The sequence below is a fragment of the Haliotis cracherodii genome, unplaced genomic scaffold (genome assembly GCF_022045235.1).
Source record: "Haliotis cracherodii isolate W230 unplaced genomic scaffold, xgHalCrac1.p SCAF_16, whole genome shotgun sequence".
NCBI classification, from domain to species: Eukaryota; Metazoa; Mollusca; class Gastropoda; order Lepetellida; family Haliotidae; genus Haliotis; species Haliotis cracherodii.
Window position 1 is genome coordinate 12,968,661 of NW_027266271.1, and position 20,641 is coordinate 12,989,301.

The 20,641-nt window shown below is 37.2% G+C and overlaps 1 protein-coding gene across 3 annotated transcripts; it reads left to right on the plus strand.

The window, feature by feature from the left end:
- Positions 1 to 70: 70 nt before the first annotated feature.
- On the plus strand, positions 71 to 19,879 carry LOC139463837 (cyclin-T2-like). Of its 3 annotated transcripts, XM_071245209.1 has the most exons (10): positions 71 to 251; positions 7,409 to 7,490; positions 7,906 to 8,034; positions 9,586 to 9,646; positions 10,296 to 10,358; positions 12,932 to 12,977; positions 14,152 to 14,242; positions 16,222 to 16,294; positions 17,038 to 17,111; positions 17,393 to 19,879. In XM_071245209.1, the coding sequence occupies exons 1-10, from the start codon at positions 112 to 114 to the stop codon at positions 19,322 to 19,324; spliced, it is 2,691 nt and encodes an 896-aa protein (XP_071101310.1). In that variant the 5' UTR covers positions 71 to 111; the 3' UTR covers positions 19,325 to 19,879. The 3 variants fall into 3 exon arrangements, with proteins under 3 accessions (XP_071101310.1, XP_071101312.1, XP_071101311.1); XM_071245210.1 differs by lacking the exons at positions 71 to 251; positions 7,409 to 7,490; positions 7,906 to 8,034; positions 9,586 to 9,646; positions 10,296 to 10,358 and adding an exon at positions 11,301 to 11,962; XM_071245211.1 differs by lacking the exons at positions 71 to 251; positions 7,409 to 7,490; positions 7,906 to 8,034; positions 9,586 to 9,646; positions 12,932 to 12,977 and having other exon boundaries at positions 10,294 to 10,358.
- The last annotated feature ends 762 nt before the right edge of the window (positions 19,880 to 20,641 follow it).

Sequence of the window (20,641 nt, forward strand, 5' to 3'; positions counted from 1 at the left end):
TATTTTTATGTTCGTTAGTATCATCCAATGAAATTTAGAGAAATGGTATTTTCTGCTGTCCTTGCTTGTTGTGCGCATGCGTGTCTGTCTGTTCGTCTCGGCACTGGGTAAATGGCGGAACGATGGATCTTCACCAAAGAACAACTTCAAAATACCCCAAGCCGAAAAGGCGGAATAGACTACGCAAAAGAACTCGCCTATAGGCAGCAGGCGGCCAACTTGATTCAGGACATGGGCCAAAGACTGCAAGTGTATCCTGAGTGGGGGGAATATGGTGGTATTGTTAGCCCACTCGCATGGCATGGTCGGTGTCGATCGCCATTTGCATTTTCTGTGATTCCTACTACGTTGTTTTCTAGTGAAACTACCGTCGACGAATCATTCCGATGATACACGTTTATCAGTCACGTTTTGTGCCGTATCTTCGCAACGAGTTTTAAACCCAGCCGAGATGAAGTAATCGTGTTACAAAACATTGTCCCGCACCCGGTGACCCCTCCGCTGAATCACGTGGTTGTGTATCTTCTCAAATGAAAATTAGAATTCGTTAATAAAAAGTAAGTTCATGTGAGGTGGTTTGTTTCTAGTGACAAATGAATCACATGAACTAGGTAATGTGGTGTATCAACGCCAAATCGAGTAGTTGAGCGATGGAACACTTTCAAATTAGATGGATCATCAGTGAAGGCCTATAAGGAATATGATGCCGGTATATTCCTGCTCGATTAATGTAAAAAGACTATTGCGGAAGGATTACTATGCGCTCAGGGTATGTTACTTTTCCTAAGTGAGCGAATTGGTCTTCACAAATAACAGAAGTAATGAACTGCTGTGCACTGCGTTATAATGCAATGGGAAGATTAGGACAAAGACAGAGTACAAATCTGATTGAACATGAAGTAATGTGTTAAAGCAATCACATTTTTGTGAAATAACAGATTACTTTATCTCTTATTCAGGAGTGGTTACAAAAGTTGCCTGACATACTCAAGGAGATTAATATAGATATTTTTGGATATTTTGTCAATATCTTGAGAATTATTGTGAATTAAGATATGTGAACCAGACCAATAGTCATTAGGGATAAATTAATTGACTGCCAAAAATTCTAGTTTCATGTGCTTTCACCTCATATCGTCATCACTATTATCTGTAGTTTATCAGTGTTTTAGGCCATTGACTGATTGTTATCCAAACAGCCATGAAGATTGTTTTAAACATTGCAATATATATATGTTAAAAAATTATAACAACATGAAGATGTTGAAATCCAAGTGTCCCAGTATTGATTTTGATTTGAACTAGATTAGGGCCAAAAGTGGTCAAAGGAGAGCTTTGTTTTCCAGAAGTTTTAATCCGTTTTTGTTTGGGACTAGAAGGTGATAATATTATACGTAGATCTATATACATTTGTCTTATTAATTTAAAAACACATTTACATATGTTTGGGTAAATTTCAAACATCTCCATGAAAGTAATTGAAATTTCATACCTAGTATGCATCCATTGCATTTATATCAATTCCTTTTCCATCATGTGAAGTTTCTAAAACATTGGGTGAGTTTAACATATAAGCTTATTCCTGGGTTTAGATTAGAATTAGATATGAACAATCCCAGAGCCTTGAGCCAACTGTTTTGGTTTCCTTGTCAAATTATGAGTCCTAGACCTAAAAATTCTAATTTTTAACTACTGTAAATAACAAAGGCACTAGGGATGTTGCGATACATGTGTCACACAATACGAAATATCTCAATACTGCATATTCAGCAGTTTGTGAGGTTACGCCAATCATTTGACTGAGAATAGTCCATAGACTCGCGAATAAAAGTAAAAGACAACTGACTAATACCCATCAACATGATACCAAGTCAAGTCAACTATTCTGTATGATAAAATAACACAAACAAGTTTAGGCACTGTATTATGACAGGCAGCAAGGAAAAGTTGGTCAGTCTTGTTATCAGGCTAGTTTGTATCAGAAGGACAACCAAGAAAGTTATGAGGAATTGAAAAATGTAGTTTGTACTTGCTTATTGATATTGAGTGTGAATTGATGCCAAAATAAATGTATCGGGTATCGTATCGTGCAAAGTTTGCTGATGGTGTACCGGTGAATCAAAACCTCACTAAAAGGCACTTTGTTTGGAATCTTAGATAAATCTGACATTCACAATAATAGCGTGTAGTTTCTAATCAAATACAGGACATTTTGTTCAATTTCATTCAAAGTGATCAACTGGTCCCTGGCAGTTTTTCTGTGAAATTGTGTAACATGGGTTTACTTGTATGCTTGGGCTTGCTAGGAAGTTAAAACATTCATCATACGTTACTGCACACCATTAGAAACACATTGACACAAGCACAACTAATTAACATTGAGTAAGCATTAGTGTAGGGTCTGTAAGTTCCAATTAACAGCCTATGTTACTTTCTGATACAGTTTAATAAAGTGAAGAAGACTGTCCATAATGTAGATAAAGTCTGATTCTGGAAGATCACTTGGTATATTCTGAAACCATCCAAATCTATATATACCAAGTTTTTAAAAAGAAATTTGTACATTCAAATACTGATTTGGGGTGGAAGCCTTGCGTTTAAAGCCTTCACTCGTCAAGCCAAAAACCCGGGTTCGATTCCTGACATGGGTACAATGTGTGAAGCCCATTACTGGTGTCCACCGCCGTTATATTGCAGGAATATTGATAAGTCTCTTAAAAAAACATACTCACTCAAATACTGATTTATGGCACCAGGTAATGTGATAATTATACACAGTTGTCAATCTGTAATTCATAAGAATTAGTATTGCAATGTAGAATGGTTTAGGATAATTAAATGCTGAACTTGTGATACAATCACAGTTTTCCCCCAGAAAAAAGTTGTGTAGTGGGGATGCTCTAAGATACCCAGTCAATGCGTTCTGATTATTTTTCCCCAACACAGATATTACCTTGACGCTATAATAAACAAGCTAATCCTGTTTTTGCACTTTCTGGTTATAAAAAAGTGTTCATTGTTTATCTAGCCTCATTTTTGTAATCTATTTTCAAAGTTTCAATTAATATTCACATTAATTTCGGTGGAATCGGGTGTGGGACTGATCGGCAGATTGTAGCAACTCATTCATCAAAACGGCAACCACGATCAGATTTCTGCTATTATAATGAACCTTGGTTGTCGGAGAATGGATACATATATATCTTAAATGCCATACAGCTAACCGAAAGAAGTGTCTGATACGTATCGCGATGCCAACTTTATACTAGAATGGTTTATCACATTGATATAACATTGCATTCATTGAATATTGTTGTCATATAACAAATTTCGCCGAAATCATGAATGAACTGATCGCGCAGCTTACCGTTACTTTCAGCAACCATATTCACTAATTCAAATTACCGCTATTGATACCTTGAAACGAACCTTAGGTGTCAGGTTGATACATACCTGTATGTCATAAATGCCATACTCTGACACTTTAAAAGTTGAGTTGTTTTTGTTTTTGTTTGACTATTTTATTTCGACATATTGTTTTGATGTTTCACAATTGAAATAGCGCAACCGTGATAAACTTCAAACGTTCACTCGTCAAACTGTTCCATTTGTAAAAAGTAGCAAGCAACATACCAAAGTGCTTCAGTTATTATTTTAAAGTGAAAGAAAGGCAGTGGTTGGATCTCTAAACAATGGTCGTCTATTTCCTATAATTAAGTCACAAATTAACTTTGATGTAAGTTACTGTGCATTTGTTTTGTTTATCAGAATTTTTATTTAAAATCTCCTTTTAGACACCTCCTACTACACTTGATAATAAATGTAAAAGCAATAGGAATTAATTTTATTTTCATCCAGTTAGGTCATGTGTGCCACAGATCGGGGACATCTCATGTTCAGATGTAGTTTTGATGTTGTTTATATTTTGTCTTTGCATTATAATTAAATACAACCATATTATTAGACAGTCAGGTCTGTTATTTCATGTCAATTCAAGATGATCCAGCTCTCTTCACTTGGCTTGGCAAGCCTATAGGCTCGTTTAAGTCCACTGTGTATCAGATTATAGATGGTGTTTATATACCAATATTGTCTAGTAAAAGTAATTTCGAACGAAATAGGAAGTTTCACTGTCACGTGCCAAGGCTTTCAAACACAGGCTGCAACTAAAAAACTTTATAGCTTGACATTTGAATATATTATTCCTGGTAAAATTATAGTCTCAGATACAATGTCTTCTGGATTATTTTAGGACTACCTACTCACTCTATTTTTAAAATTGATGTAACAGGAAACACTCTTTTATGCCTGATACTATCTGTCACTGTTATACTGTTGTTGATAATGATACTGTAAGCAAAGCCGTTATCAAGGTCAGGAACTTTCAATATCTCTAGCAACATATTGTAAAGTGATAAAAGTCTAGATTAATGAGCCAGTAGAATGCACAGCATCCTGCTGTTATTATTTAGTTTTTAAAAATAAGGGTTTCCAGATGTATGTAGTGCAAGCAGTCTCAGATAAAGTTGAATACTTTAGACTCGGTGACTTCGTTCATGGCTTGTTCTGGTACCCTGAGGGTGGGGATCATTGCTCCCAATATTTATAACTGGATAGTCTGGTCCGGACATGAATATTGACAGGTTGTCGCCATATCGCTTCTATATTGAATAGTGCCGACATTCTTAATCATGTGAATCAGGAATGTGAAGTGCTAGTTTCTCTTTGTCCTGACTTTGCTGTTGCAACCTGTAATAGAGATCTATTTGTTATGAACAGGCAAATATACACCACTAGTCTAACTTCTACTCTCTGAAATGAACATATTTTACAGAAAAAAAGTTGTTGACTTTTTTTTGATAAAAAGGAGCCTAGTGACTCTTCATTCTCAGATACTGCAGTAATCTAGACTTGGATAAATATTTTTTTCCGGGTCTGTTTGACAGGCTAATAAACTACCCCGTGCACACACAAACACACACATATATAGGATTTTATGCGACAAACAAATTTAGAGAATGGATGCAGAAAAGAAATTGTACTAATTGGACCTACAGTACGTCATATCATCCATCAATCACGACCAGGGCTGCCTCCGTTTTGTGGGAGAGCGGAAGGTCCGGGGTTTGATTCCCGGCTGCGTCATACCAAAGACGTTAAAAGATGGTACTTGTTGTTACCCTGTCTGGTTCTCGGCATTAAGAGGCTAAAACAAGGACTGGTTGGCTCAGAGTCAGTATACTGAGTCTGAGTGGGGTATTCATGTTAAACTGTGGCATGGCATCTTAGTAAGCAAGCACTATAAATCGGCACAAGTCCGGACTAGTATAAGCAGCTACACACACAAACATGTGCATACACGTTGCTATATAAGTGCTTTAATCTTGGACACGACGTTAAACCCAATTTCACCTCACCTCAATCACGACCACCATTACTCTACTGGACCATCATTTTGCCTGCAAGTATCCTTAAAATTAATTATTTGGGGTCCCCTGGACACCCATTTTTGTAAGTAAAGGTAAAATCCTTCATATTTATATTCTCGAGTCTCATCGCCAAAAGAAACGTGAATCATAGAGACGGAGAGAGACAAATGGTGCATCTCGCATCATGGATCTGATGTAATATGGGATGGGTTCATGGGCATCAGTTCACATAGCATAACAGTATGTTCATTTGTGCATCAAACAATCTGACATCTCTTGAATATGAGTATTTTTCATTAATTAAACAAAGTGTTATGTTTATGTTTCTTTTCTCAGTGTGTGTATATATATAAATCTCTCTCTACTATTGTGTACTTCATCCAAGGGTGGTCGCTAGGGAAAATGTATGTGGTGATGTGTGTCTAACAGGAAACATGTTTTCTGATAAGCTAAGTACAATGCACACAACTGATTACACTGATATTTGATATTGATTTGAGGCAACAGGGATGCTTGATCCTTAAATAGGGAATAAAGATGGGGTGGTCAATGAAGATATAGATCACATGCGCGACTTACAAGAAGGTCAAGCATATGCCTGGGATCGTGTATTGGGTGAGATAGGGTATTTTGTTAATCCAACTGATTTGGCATTTTGGTTTAAGGGCTGAAACACCTCTTCAATTTTACAAACAACAGATGACATTTATATTTCCTTTTACATTCTTAAAGAGGCATGATCCTGTTAACTTCAAACACTTGACATTTTTAGGAAGACATTTTAGCGATCACTTTACTTGATTGCTTTGTTCAGTGTTTAAAAGATCATTGGGTAGCACTAGCAGCTATTGCCATGATAGCTCATCTTTTCAAAGGAAATCTAAATTTGGATGATGGTCGTTTGAGAATTGGGACATTCATTGCTGGCGACGATATTAGATTTGAAACCAATATGTGACATGTTTTGGAAAAATAAACTATCCTGGATATGTACATTGTAGTGACTAATTGTTTATATTAAGGGCAGTATAACTGTTTCTGTTATCCTGCTAGTCTGTTCATGTCAGACAATAGGGATTGTGAAACAACACCAATGACATAGATACCTGTGTGAAAACCAGGGCAGACCAGTCATTGTGTGTTGTCAAACCTTGAGGAAATGGCTCAGACAGTGTACCACTGTTCAGTTTGGGCAATGGCAACCATGCTTTAGCTGTGTTTTTTCCGACTTCTCTGTGGATTGATTCAATTGCTTGGAAACATTTTTCCTCAAAATCTTAAAACATGAGCCACACAATATTGGAAACAATTAGCACCCTTTCCAATTGATCAATGTACACAAGACTTATTTATTTGTGTGTAATATCACTTGTGTGTTATATGCACCCTTAATTATGGGCAATTAAATTCTGGAAAAATATATCTGTTGTGTATAATACGTACAGGCTTTTTTTGGTATCATTTCACATAATATTAGGAAACAAGTGACATAAATCAGCGTGCCAACAGGGCCTTATGAACTAATTATGCATAATTAACTACTTTGCCAACTCTGGGTTCATAATAAATGTATCTCCCCCCCCCCCCCCCCCAAAGGTTATGCTAATTTTGAGATAAGTGGAGTGTCACCATTAGATCAGTGATATGCATTCTGTAATCACTACTTGTAGGGGATATAGTCGACACGTTGTCTGTCTGTTCGTAATCAATTATTTTCTGGAGCACAACTAAAAAAACGTTCAATAGCTGGAATGAAAACAAACAAACCTTGTTTGCATATCCATGTGCACATGTCATATTGTAAGGACTGATTTTAAAGTACAGAGGTTCATTTTCAATGTCTTCCTACAGTGCTGAAGGGGGTGGTTTGAGTTATTGGACTGATGTATGAATATTTTTGTAATATCTTGCCAAGTTGACTTCTTTCAGTATGTCATGTATTTACAAATGCCATTGATTTCTACCTTAACTTGAATCAGTAATCAGCTGTGTATCAACACAGCCATAGTCTACATGCACAGATTCTACATGTTCCAGAGCTTCCACAGATTCCACAGAAATGTGAGTACTCTTTGTCCCTGTGTGGCCTCATGGTAGCATATGCGAGTATTCCCTCTGTTGGATCCATCCAGGAAAATCATGTAAACTATTCAGATTAAGAGAATTTGGTTTGCCCTGTCACAATTAGCATTAAATAGCATTAAAGAATTTGGCAACAGGTAATAAAATGTCAATCCATCCTTATGACACACTTAAAGGCAATATTGATTTTGCTGCATGGGCAATCCCGGTTATACATTCAAAATCTATTCTTTACATGGTTACATGATATTGCTATTATCCATTTCTGCTAATTTCATGGTTACATTTCAAGTAATCGTTTAAGTGACCTTACTTATGCTAGGGTTTCTGTGATTTGTTTAAAGATCTGAAATAATTGATGTTTTTAGGTTGTAATGTTGATGTGTACTTCCAGGTGATTGCTCCAGCGTGTCTATTTCTGGCTGCCAAGGTGGAGGAACAGCTTCGGAAGTTGGAACATGTCATCAAGGTTGCACGGACGTGTCTCAACAGAGAAGCTCCTCCCCTGGATACGAAGAGTGAAGTAAGCATGGAGCAGGCTATATGGGAAAAGACACATTTGTGTATAGTTGCAGGGACGCAGTAGGACCATGTGTTAAATCCAGTAGACAATGCCATAATAAACCAGCCCTCCAAGTAGCGACTATTTTGGTGGCCAAAAACAACTTAAATCTATGATTGGCGACCTAAAAATATCTGCTGCTCGCAACATGGCTACCTAAAAGTAAACATTACTGGCAACACTATCTGTTTAAGATATGTTGGCTCCTAAAATTTTCATATTAGGAGCCACATGGCTTCCTAACAAAAAAAAAGCGAACATAGGGGTGGGGGGGGGGTGGGGGTGGGGGGTACAGGGGCCCAAACGTCTAAGGCGCTGCAATTTTCTGTGCAGAGTTGCGTCACCTGAAACCTATGATTGTGGGTTTGAATACTGGTTCACCCCGATTGTGTTTCTAAGTTTGTCGGTACAAGACCTGTGCTCATAGGTTTCACTGAAGTTGTAAACGTCTGAGACCTGCATCAATGCAGGCTTTTCACCCACATTAAGCTGACACACTGTAATATAACTGGAATAGTGTTAAAAGTGGTGTTAAACACATCTCACTCTAAGACCAATGGCCATAATGCGAAACCTGCATGGTTGCCGGACTGAGCAGAGTAAGTTCTATAATAACACAAGCCCAATGTGCAAAATTTCAAAAGTGCTGGTTTCATTTGACAGATGTAAATATTTGTAGGTCTGATATGGTTTACCAGGGTTTCATTCTTTGTCCAAAAGCAAGAGTTTTCATGATGACCTATTGGGGGTAACAAATCGTGGAAGGTTCAGTGCAGTGATACTAGTACCACATTTTGTGTGTGTATTGTATAATACATATCTTTTCTTTACTAAAGTGCACAAGCTAGTCCTGCTCGACTATCTGGTTATAAAAAGAGTTGATTGTACATCTGGCTTTGTAATCTATTTCAGTAAATTTTATTTAAAACAGTGTTTTCATTAATTTACAATTTGAAACATACCTTGGTTGCCAGAGAATGGATACGCATCATACATTGACATAAAATAATGTTATAGTTGTTACTTGATTAAAATAATAAAACCATAGGAAGCTTTCATGTCAAGATTGTTGATATGTCAGTACAGAAGTATATGGAATGTAATCTGAATTGTTGATACATCTCTGACAATTTTGATGTATATGCTACCGTATTTGACGTCATAAGCAATATTTGCTAATATATTGTCTAGTGAACAATTCAAATTAGCACCCCTTCAAATCGATCAATGTACACAAGACTTATTATTATGTTATTCGTGTGTTATATGCACCCTAAATTAAATTCTGGAAAAATATATCTGTTGTGTATAATACGTACAGACTTTTCTTTTGTATAATTTCAGGCTGTCAGCATAAACCACCAAAGTTTTATTCTAATAAGAGCCCCCTATTTCAAATTTTGAGAGCACCCTGAGCACTTGTTACGTCGAATACAGTAATTGTTTTGGTATGCCCTGTTCATCACCTTCGGTCTTGTTACCTTCTCTCATGTCACCTACCTTCTTTTTCAGGCATATTTAGAGCAGGCCCAGGAGTTGGTTGTCAATGAGAATATTCTACTTCAGAGCTTAGGTAAGCTATTGCGGTTGTTGGGAATTTTGTATTTTTTGTATTATTTGCTCAAACTTTAAGATTTCAAAATACTTTTCTAGAGTCTACTCTTGTTGAACAGAATAGTGCGCACCAGGCATGCTTTAGAGCAGACAAACTTTAGAATTTAGACTTTGCTCTGTCATTGTAGTATCATGGCAGTGTGGATTGTTGCTCATGCATTAACACATTGACCTGTACTTGTCTGTTTAGACTTCCGTGACAAAGGTTAAATATAGCAAACTACAGAGTAACATTAGGCCTTATCATTTTTATTTGGATTAAGAGATGGACTGACAAAAGAAAATTGAGATTAGAAAGAGATATCACCTTTGACTTTTTTTATTTTGGCCAACTCTGTTTTACAAATTAGGTGAATCACAGCTGTTTGTACAAAATGGTGAATAATATGTATAACAGTCTTTATTTTAACCAAAAAAAACAATCCACTATCTTTTGGTATCTGGCCATGTTAAAACATTGTATTTTCATTCATTGTTAGTACTACTAATCTGGAAATCAAAATTATTTTGTCTATTTTTTTCAACTCTGTAGACAAATCAAATAATAAAAACTTACTCTGTGATGTGACACTTGGTGGCCCCATGACAGGTTTGTTTTGTGATTTCAGGGTTTGATATTCAAGTGGATCATCCGCACACTCACGTGGTGAAAACGTGTCAGTTAGTCCGAGGTAAGTCCCTCCCCACACAGGTAACTATTACTGGACTCTGCTAGTGAAGTCATGACAGTTTACTTGATAAGATACAGTCTTCCTGCAAAGATTATTGGATGACCACTGTCAGTAAATGGGAACTTAGAAATAGAGAATCTCCTGCTTATGAAATTAAATTTTGGTTTGAATCATGCTTCAAAGTTTTAGTTTGTTTTAACTGATGTCAAGATCACTTTGACTGTTTGCTTCCCACGCTAAATGCTAAGCACTAAACAAGAAAATTAACTTCTTTGGACACATTTGGAAGTAATGGGGTATAAGAATTTTTAAGATGGCCGAAAGAAGCAAGACAAAATCTGTTAAGAAGCCTGAGTCATGATTTATCAGTTCAAAAAACCCCAAATTTGATTTTTTTTTAGTGCAATGGGACCAGTCCTTAGTTTATTCATCGTGAATAATCTTGTATGTTAGCCTAGTGGTTAAAGTGTTTACTTGTCACACCGAAAATCTTGTCCTATTCCCCATACAGGTACAGTGTGTAGAGCTTATTGCTTGTGCTCCACTATCGTGATATGGCTTCAAATTGCAACCTACTGTTGTACATATTCACTCGTTCTAGTAAGATTAGGTTTATCATAGGTAGGATTTTTACAGCTGTGATTGAAAAGATTGTTGTTAAAATTATGGCATAATCATTTAAGAAACACTTTCTTTCACAACCCTCTTAGGTAGGGTTTGAACAAACAAAATATAACGTGAGATGACGTTAAATATTGAGTTGAAAAAGCACAGCTTTTTGCAAAAGTGTTTGTGTGGGTAGTTCATATGCTGGTGTTGGTGATATATGCATTGTGCCCAATAGGAAATGGTAGCATTCTTTAATTTCAGAACTTCTGTTATCTTTTTTTTTTTTTTTTTTTGATATATATATATATATATATATATACCGGTATGCAAGTTTTTTAACGGGTGCATTATGAGTTTCGTCTTGTACTAAGTTTGATTTGTCTCCTTGTAGCATTTAACAAGATACAATATGAGGACAACATTGACAATATTTCTGCAGTATTACACATGAATACCCATTTATAAATAAGATGTTAAAAGAATTTCAAGAAGGCCTAAATGAACTTGTTCTGCTGTGTCTTGTCTGCATCCTTTGGCTTTTGTAAACATTCATTTTAGCTCATTTAACTACACAATTCAGTGGCCCAATGTTGTAAATGTCACTGGCAACCTGAACCCTTTCTAAATAGATTCTAGCTAGCTAGCTAGCTGCAACACAGAAAGAGCAAGGCCAATAATTGATATGTATGTACACACTGGTTATAAGATACATACTCAGTGAGTTAAGATCTTATCACAGCAGCCATATGCATTTCACAAATGTACAATAATGGATTGAAGTGACATGTTTTACACATTTTGATTATCATTATCATATGACATTTGTGCTTGTCAAAAAATATGATTACTCATGAATGTTTTTCTTAGCGGGTATGTTTTTGTTTTTTTGTTAAACATGTTAAGTGAGCCATGACATTGAAGAAAATTTATATCTTTTCACCTTTCCCGGGCACCAGGAGTGAGGCACATGGCCTCACCTGTCATTATCAAAGACTGTGAGTCAAATTAAGCTTGAGTTTTAGTTTTTATGTGGGAACAGTTAGTTGATAATCTGGAACACTATTATTCAAAATGTATTTTTTTAACAAATCTTGTTCACAAGATAGAAAAAAGTGACTTCAATCTTAACAAGGATCTTTCAAGAAGGGAAATCGTTATCCTGAAAATAAGATGCTGATCCTGAAATATCCTGAAAAAATGTACTACAGTTCCTGACATTGCCCAGGTTTCTTCTTAGTGTGCCTGCTGACTGCTTGACTGGCTCTAATTTAGCCAATCTTGCCTTTGTGCAACAGTCTAAGAATCATTTCATTGACTCTGATTTCCAAAATCCTCAAGATTGACTTTGTGCTTGTTATTTTTTCACAGACTGAAATGTAAAGTTACTTCTAGATGTATACCAAGCCTTTTGAATAGTACTTTTATCCCATGTTTCCTATTAACCATGTTTACTTCTGAATACTTCAACAAGATTTCATCCATCAACATTTAAAATAATATTCCATTGGCTTTTAATTCCACTATGCAAGATTTCATCTGGCTGTAGCTAAGTTTTTCTGATGAGCTACATCAACATGGTAATTCCAGCAAGGGCAATAAACAAACTGGTTGGTATTGATTTGAAACGGTATGACACATGGATGGGAAGATACTGATGACTTTGTACAAGAATGTTTAAGAGTTGTTAAAGCATGTATTGTACCTGTATGTTTACGAAAAAACTGTACTTGATGTTTAGTTTAAGCGAAAATAAAGTTCTGTGTTTTAAGATGTTTTTTAGGCCAGTGTTCTGTTGTTGATAAAAATGTACTAGGACTAAGATTAAAGGTGAAGAATTCAAATGTGAACCGTGTGACATTGAGCTAATGTCAGTCTGTTTTCTCTTTTCCCTTGTGACCCTGTGGTGCTGCTCCTGTGGGGTGTCGTTGGGCGTGTTGTCATGACGACCACCAACCAATCAACAGCCAGCAAGGACCTCGCTCAGACCTCCTACTTTCTGGCAACCAACAGGTGGTCACACGTTCCTTGTCAAAATCTACATGTCCTTTCTGTCTTTCAATCTAGATTCAAACATGTCTACATCATATGCTTTTATGTGTTTGCCATTCATTTAATACCTACCTTCACCTCATACATCCCAGGTCAGCCATAAAACATTATTCATTCGAGAAAACATCAATTCCTGTAAATATATAGGGTTTTTTTGTGTTGAAGATATACAAGAGTGAAACTAGAACAGCCTAGCCTTTTCAGAACCAGTGGAGTTGACTAATTACTTTCCTTTTGAAACTGGAAATTTCCAACTGCTTGAAATATGAAAATTCATTCACGAGTTATTGGTACTTATTCATATTTAATCCTTGGCTGATGTGAAGACTGACTTGTAAAACCTTTCATGGCTAGATTTGATAAGGAAGAGTGTTTAATTCTTCTGTGACAATTCACCTTGATAAATTACTGCTTTCATAGTGTATATATTGTGCCTTGCTTGGACTCCATTGTTTCTTGCATCAACAAATAAGGTTTGATAGATATTGACTGGGATGTAGGAAGAGCTATTAACAATTACAACTCTCTCCATTTGTGAAGCAAATACAACATGTATCACGTGTCAAATTAATCAGAATACATGGCATTATAAAGTACCTTTGTCTTTCATTAAAAAAAAAACCCCAACATTTTAAGACCACAACTACATTTTGCTGGATATGCTGAAAAGAGTTTGGTCTTAAAATGTATGATTTCAAAGAAGTAGCTTTTGGTATTCAAAAATGAAGATATTAGTCAAAGTATTCTGATTAATCCTGCTAATTATTTCCTCAAGATTGTACATGGTTAGTTTAACGTCATGCTTATGTACATACATTTTTAGAAAATATAAATTAGTAACTTTCATGATTGATATTTTAAGCAAATAATGTCTATGAAGGAAATATGTTGGATCAGGAATCTGTCAAAGGGCAGATGTATTCAAAATTTCAATACAAATGACATTTTCTCACCTAATGATTGTATTTGTAACCCAACTGACGAATTCAAATCCTGTAAATGTCCATGTTGCCTTCATTAGGCTGTGACTTTCTTTTCAGCTGCTGAAAACCTTTCCTGTTGCTGATCTTCACTTTCATTCATCGTCATGGTTGATGTTACTGTGTGCTGATTGTGAGTTTCCTTTTGTTTTCAGTCTCCATCTAACCACCATGTGTCTCCAGTACAAACCGACTATAGTCGCATGTGTCTGTATCCACCTGGCCAGCAAGTGGTCGGAGTATGAGGTAAGAGACTGACACTTGTGTGTACTTCAATTTGAGCTCCACCCTCCTCTCCTCTTCTATGACCGATATTGATATGCCTCGTATTTACCCCTGGGGAGATTGTCTAAAAAAATGATTAGATGACCTGGAAGGTCAAGGTCACACAGTATGAACTAGGTTACAAAAAGATATACATGGTAGCTTAAGTATTTATGAATTTGTTGTAACTTAGTATACATGATCTCTAAGGTTTAATTTTGGAGCAATATCCATATAAGGTCAAGGTCACTAGAGGTCAAATTATCAAACGTTCAAATTTAACAAATGTTATGATAGATTCATGAAAAATCTAAGTAGTTTCAACTCAATTACATTACCCTCAGCTCGGTAACAGTCATATTTCCTGGTGTCAAATGTCAAGATCACTATGACTGCACTTTAATTTGCAACAAATAATGTTCTTGGATGTGGTTGGATGAAGGTCAAGGGCACTCAGTCTGAATTAGACTTCATAGCTTGAGTACAAGATAACTTGATTATTTTTGGATTTTTTTTATCTCTATGGGACCTTCCTCAAACTTTTGGATGACCTCAGTAAATGGTAAAGGTCACTAAAAGTGAAAATATTAAACACTGTCAAAATTTCAGACTGATAAATCCCAGTTTTTTTCCTGTCAGTTGAGATAAACTCTTAAGTAAAGAACTCCACCCACACCTATCAAATGTCATGATTGTGTCAAAGTCACTTTTGACTAGTATAGACTGTTTACTGCTGTCTATAGTGCACACACCGCATTCAATGCAACCCTTTGTATTTTGAGATGATCCCAGTATCTTTACTTCTGGCTTTGTGCTGCTGGATTTTGATGTATGTTTCCAGTCAGCTGGCTAGGCAATCTAGATAGAGGCATGGCTCATTTACACTAAATTTGTAGAAAAAATACCCCCCTCATTCTGGATACCAAAACTTGGATTATAGATGTGGTATACAGTAGTGGCCCTCAAGAAATTTTGTCAGTATGTTTTGCATGGTGTGAACATGGTGGAAACTTCATGTTGTTACACCATCAGTTATGTTCTTGTATATGATAGAAGGTCAAGGTCACTTGGTGTGATGTAGACGTCCACAGATGTTTGTGTACACAATATCCTAAGCATTAATAATTGGAATTTGATGAAACTTTATGAACATGATGTCCAGTGAGTTCATGTCTAAGGTTGAAGGTCAGGGTCATTTGAATGCTTTTAAATTTGTTATTAGATGGCAATAGTTATAGGACTTTGTGTTTCAAAGTTGTATGGCATTGAGTGCATGTTTTCCCAACCTGGAAGTGAATATTTAAAAAAGAATTGCTTATGACTGTTATTAAAGTAACCAGAAGCATAGGACCTTTTGCTTCAAAGTACATTTTGAATGTGTGATGTCAACTGTCACCTAATGTGGTGAAGTATGGTTCGTGCATGTTTCTTAGTGGTTGGAGCTTTCAGGAAAAGGTGGAGATGGGGCTGCTTATGAAAACATCTTTCAAGCCATGTAATTAGTTTTCTTTCAAATCAACTCTTTGAATCAATTTCAATGAAAGCTACTTATCAGTTTTTACTTCCTATTCCGTTGCTGCCATATCAAATAACTGAAAATAAGCTGTTCATGTGAAGGCTTGATTGATGTTCATGCACAGGGCAAAATTGAAATGCTGTATGAGGCTTGATTTAAAATGGTTATGTTTTGATAATGTTTAGAGATATTGCTACATTAATCTTTATCATGATGCACTGATACAACGAGAGATGCTATGAAGTATACCCCACTTTATAACGAACATGTATTAACTGCATGAGTGATTGTCGAGCAATGAATGTAAGTGCAGAGCAGTATCCCTAGTTGTGAAAGTGTTGCTTTCAGGCTGAAGAATCTGTTCTTTCAGAACACTTGCTGAGTGCTTCATGACTACGGTGTAGCTGTATTGTGTAGACGATGTGACGTTTTGTCTTTGTTCCAGATTGCGGTGTCTCATGAGGGCAAACAGTGGTACTCCTATGTGGACAGGACAGTCACTCCAGAGTTGCTACAGGGTATGGTTGTCACTAACAATCTGATTAATGGTCGATTGGGGATGGAGAAGTACTTTTTATGGCTTAAAAATAGAATAGAAATGGTTTTCAGGCAATGGCTTATGAAAATTGTGCGTGTGCGTGCATGCTTAAGCTAGGATGGTACCACATTTTGTTTACAATAATTAAGGGAAAATCATGTTGTTTTTAGGTATTGTAGCATTTCACTGCCTGGGTCATGTGTACGAAATGAGGAATATTTAAAGATTTATTTAAAAAAAAATTGAAACTGGAAATAAAAACAAAATGTGTGGCAGACGATTTGATGATGCAGGCGGTGCCTGAGAACCAAGACTATTTTTTTTTTAGCCTAATATGTAATGTTTTTGTCATGTGTTAACCGCAACATCTAATACTGTTAGGATTAAGATCCCTGTCAGACATGTATGTAAACCTGTAGTGGCTCTGAAACAAGGACCACTCCATGGTCTAGTGGAAAGAGTGTCTGCTTAAAGAAGGTCAGGGTTTTGATCCCCGGCTGTGTCACCCCAAAAGTTGTCCATTTCTGGACCTTATGGTTGTTTGATGAATCCAATCTTGGCTTATATCATTGAGGAAAGATTTGAGCAATGTTGAAAATATTATCTATACACAATATCTCAAGAACATTTCTTCAGAGACATCCTGTCCTTAAACATGCCTTTTAAAACTTGCTTTCAATAAATTGAACAGTGGATCATTTATGTCCTTTCATTTTTTTACAGGCCTAACACAGGAATTTCTGAATATACTTGACACATGTCCCTTAAAACTGAAAAGGAAGATCCTTACATGGAAGGTAAGTAGGATGTAGGAGAACTCTTGTCAGTTTATTCAAAACAAGCCATTTGTTTTTAGTTGAGATGAAAAGGCATTTCAATTTAGATGATGCTTTAATGAAGAGCAATTGTTGTCGCACATTGATTAAGCCATGCTTAGAAGAAGATGCAAGATTATTTTAGTCTGTTAAATGTTATTAGCAATGATCGAGGTTGTGATTTCCTCCTAATCAATTAGTTTCATGAGATTGAAGTATGATTTCTTTTTCTTTAATCTATGGCATGGATGATATTGTTTCAGAGTGGCAATCGAGGGGAGGAAGATGGTGGCCCTCCCCCTGAAAAGCGACACAGGGGTGAGAGCAGCTCCAGTGCTGGTGGAAGCAGTGCAAGCTTCACTCCTTCAAATATGTCTGCAGTGCCCGAAAAACATGGCGGTGAATCTTCTAGATCTGAAAGGAAAAATGAAAGCTTGAGTAAACTGTACAGATCTGACACAATGCCATTGTCTCACACAGAGACATCGAAACATCTGCAAGAGGAAGACCCGCCTCCTCCTTCTCGGAGACAAGCACAGTCCACTCCAGTCAGGAAGTCTGCATCAGAAACTAGTGTAGGTTCCAGTAAATCCCTGGGGCAAGTCCCCTCTTTGCCTCAGTCCTCCTCATCTGCTGATTCATTAGATGGTCAGAAAAAGGTTCTGGACACACAACAGAAAGCAATGTCAATTAAAGACTATAAAACATATCGTGAACACAAGGATAAGCAAGCTGCCGCTGCTGCTGCAGCAGCTGCCCAACACGAAGGTGAACGAAAACCTCACTCCGCGTCTTCAGGCACAGAGTCTCACAGAAAACATAAGCATCAGCACGGGTCATCCAGTTCAGGGGATGAGAAGAAAAGCAGGAACAGGGAACACGAAAGAAAATATGGTCATCGTATGGAGGAGAGTGGCAGGCAAAGCGATGATCATCTCAAAGTACATATTAGGAAAGATCGAGCTGAAGACTCCTTTAGGAGTGGCAGGCCTTCAGATGATCATCTTAAAGTTCATATAAGGAAAGATCGAATGGATGATTCCGCCAAGAGACAATCAGATGATCATCTTAGAGTTCACATTAAGAAAGATCGAACAGATGATTCTGTTAGGAGTGGCAGGCAAACTGATGATTCACTCAAAGTTCATATAAAAAAGGAGAAAGTGGAAGATTCCTTTAAAGTTCACATCAGAAAAGAGTCTGGTACTCATAAGATTAAACCAACTGGTTCGCCCCTAAAACTTACAATCAAAACTTTACAAAATGAATCAAGTCCATCAAAATCTCAAGATATGTCTTCTGAATACCGACAAGACTCTTTAAAAATGAAGCTCTCTCTGAAACCTGGTCAGGCATCAGGTCATGGTGAGAGATCTTCCAAACATCGGCGTAGTGAAGGCTATAGTTCACACTCCACTGGAGCCAATCCTGATATGCATGGTGTCCAGACCAGCAGGCATAGCTACTCTGCCTCCCAAAGTTCTGCATCAGGAGTAGATGGTAATGGCATCCATGATCCAAGCCACTCAAACAGTAGACATTCTAACTCTCATCATAAAGGTGCTGAGCACCAATCCAGAGCAGGGCATGATGGGAAACTTCAGCAGTCAGTAGGTCGTCAGGCTAACCTGTCGAACCTGGCCTTCACTGCAGAGAGAGGACCTTCTGGTAGCATCTTCTCTCCGCCCCCTGTTCACCAAAACTTTGAAGCCAATTTATTTAATACGGGTGCTATGCTGTTGTCTCAGACGGCTTCTGGCAGTCATAGAGGAAGCACAAATGTGAGTACAGCTGGCTATGGGGGATACCCTCAACAGACTAACATGAGCTCAAATTTCAGTGACTCTTTTTCCAGTTTCATGCCTGAAATGTTCCTAGGAGATAGTGGCCAATCAGTGCATGGCCTGGAGACGAATGGTGGTGGGATGAACCCACAGGCTTTGACCATGCACACAAAGGAGAGCCTTCAGCAGCTCCAGACCAACATGCAGCAGCTGATTGGCCACACCAAGTCTCAGATAGCACAGCAGCGGCTGCAACAGCAGCAGCACAGTCAGGCTGCGCAATATGGCATGCCAGGATTTATGAGCATGCAGGGATACCAGACAAACCCCCCTCTCCCCATGGTACCTCCTCCACCCCCTCCCCCACCTGAAGACCCTCCACAACCCCCACCCCCACCACCATCAAATTGACAGTGGCAAAAGTTAGGCCAATTAAGTAAATTTCATTTAATATATTATATTAATTTTCTGCCACATTTTTGATGAGATGCTGATTGCATTAACTGTGTTCTATATACATAATTTTTTATGTAAAGAAAATTGTATAATAAAGTCTTTCAAAAATAGTTTGTTTCAAGTGGTTTTCAAATGCACTATCAGGGAATGTGAGTAAAGATAGAATGGAATTATGTAATATTGGAAAGTAGCTGCCTGATGGTACTGGTAAAATGTTCTGCATCTTAGATTGGACTATTATGTGGGCTTTGAATGGAAAAGTGAAGGTTACCGATAGACGTTTCAGGTTTGTCTCCCTGGAAATGAAAATTACAAAAACTGCCTCCATCATTCTCACCTGCATTGTGTGGTATAAGTTTTGTAAAGACATTTTCATCAGCTCTTGGTATTGCCTACCCCCAACAGTGAGATTGCTTGAATATTGAGTGGATTATAAATTCTGCTCCAGAAACAAGATGGATGATTGTACAAAGACATGTTGATTACTGTATCAGCCTGCAAATCAAAGTGTCGAACTATTAAATATCTTAAAATCTGTTTTCTCTCAATTCTTTTGTTATTGATTACAGGTGTTGTGACTTCTTTGTCTTTGGTTATCGAAAATTCAAAAGAAATTGGCTTTACACATAATACCCATGTTGGAATGAACTTCGAGTCTTCTGGGTGTGGTATGTGAATGCTTTAACCACCAGGCTACACTGCTGCTATGGAACAGCATTTGATAATAACACTTCTTTTGACACCTTATTATAAACCCATGTTTGTAGTTGTCAAATTGTATGGTGGTCATGGGAGGAGTTACTTCCCCTCTCAAGTATTCAGATAATGATGTAATATTGTGATGTCATTATTCTGTATTTGACGAGCGAAGGTTGATCATGCTAGTTTTACATGTGGAGGAGGCATAAAGCATGTCCATTGACACTGGGTTTCAACAATAATTTTGAGGGGTTGGCCATCAGGAAGAATCGCTTCCTCAAAGAGTTTTTCCCGATACTTGTCAATAGTTCGAACACATTAAATAACATCTCTACCGTCGATTTGATCGTCACAATGGAAACCGAAGACTCCCTCATTACGTATTTTGTCATTAAGCAGTTATCCTTCAAAACATGGCAGGGAAAATGGTTTTTTTTAGCATGCTAAATCTATTTCACAATTTTCATATTTTACAACATACCTTACAGGACCACGTGGCTGGTCTAATGCATCGTAATATGTGCAGGTTTAGTAGACTTAACTTGGGCAGAGCTACTGATATTTATAACATGG

What these genes read in the sequence shown, in the direction of transcription:
- LOC139463837 (XM_071245209.1), top strand. Translation starts at nt 112, where the DNA reads ATGGCGGAACGATGGATCTTCACCAAAGAACAACTTCAAAATACCCCA. An exon ending in CCCTGGATACGAAGAGTGAA is followed by an intron (nt 8,035 to 9,585) that starts GTAAGCATGGAG and finishes CTTCTTTTTCAG; the next exon opens with GCATATTTAGAGCAGGCCCA. An exon ending in TATTCTACTTCAGAGCTTAG is followed by an intron (nt 9,647 to 10,295) that starts GTAAGCTATTGC and finishes TTGTGATTTCAG; the next exon opens with GGTTTGATATTCAAGTGGAT.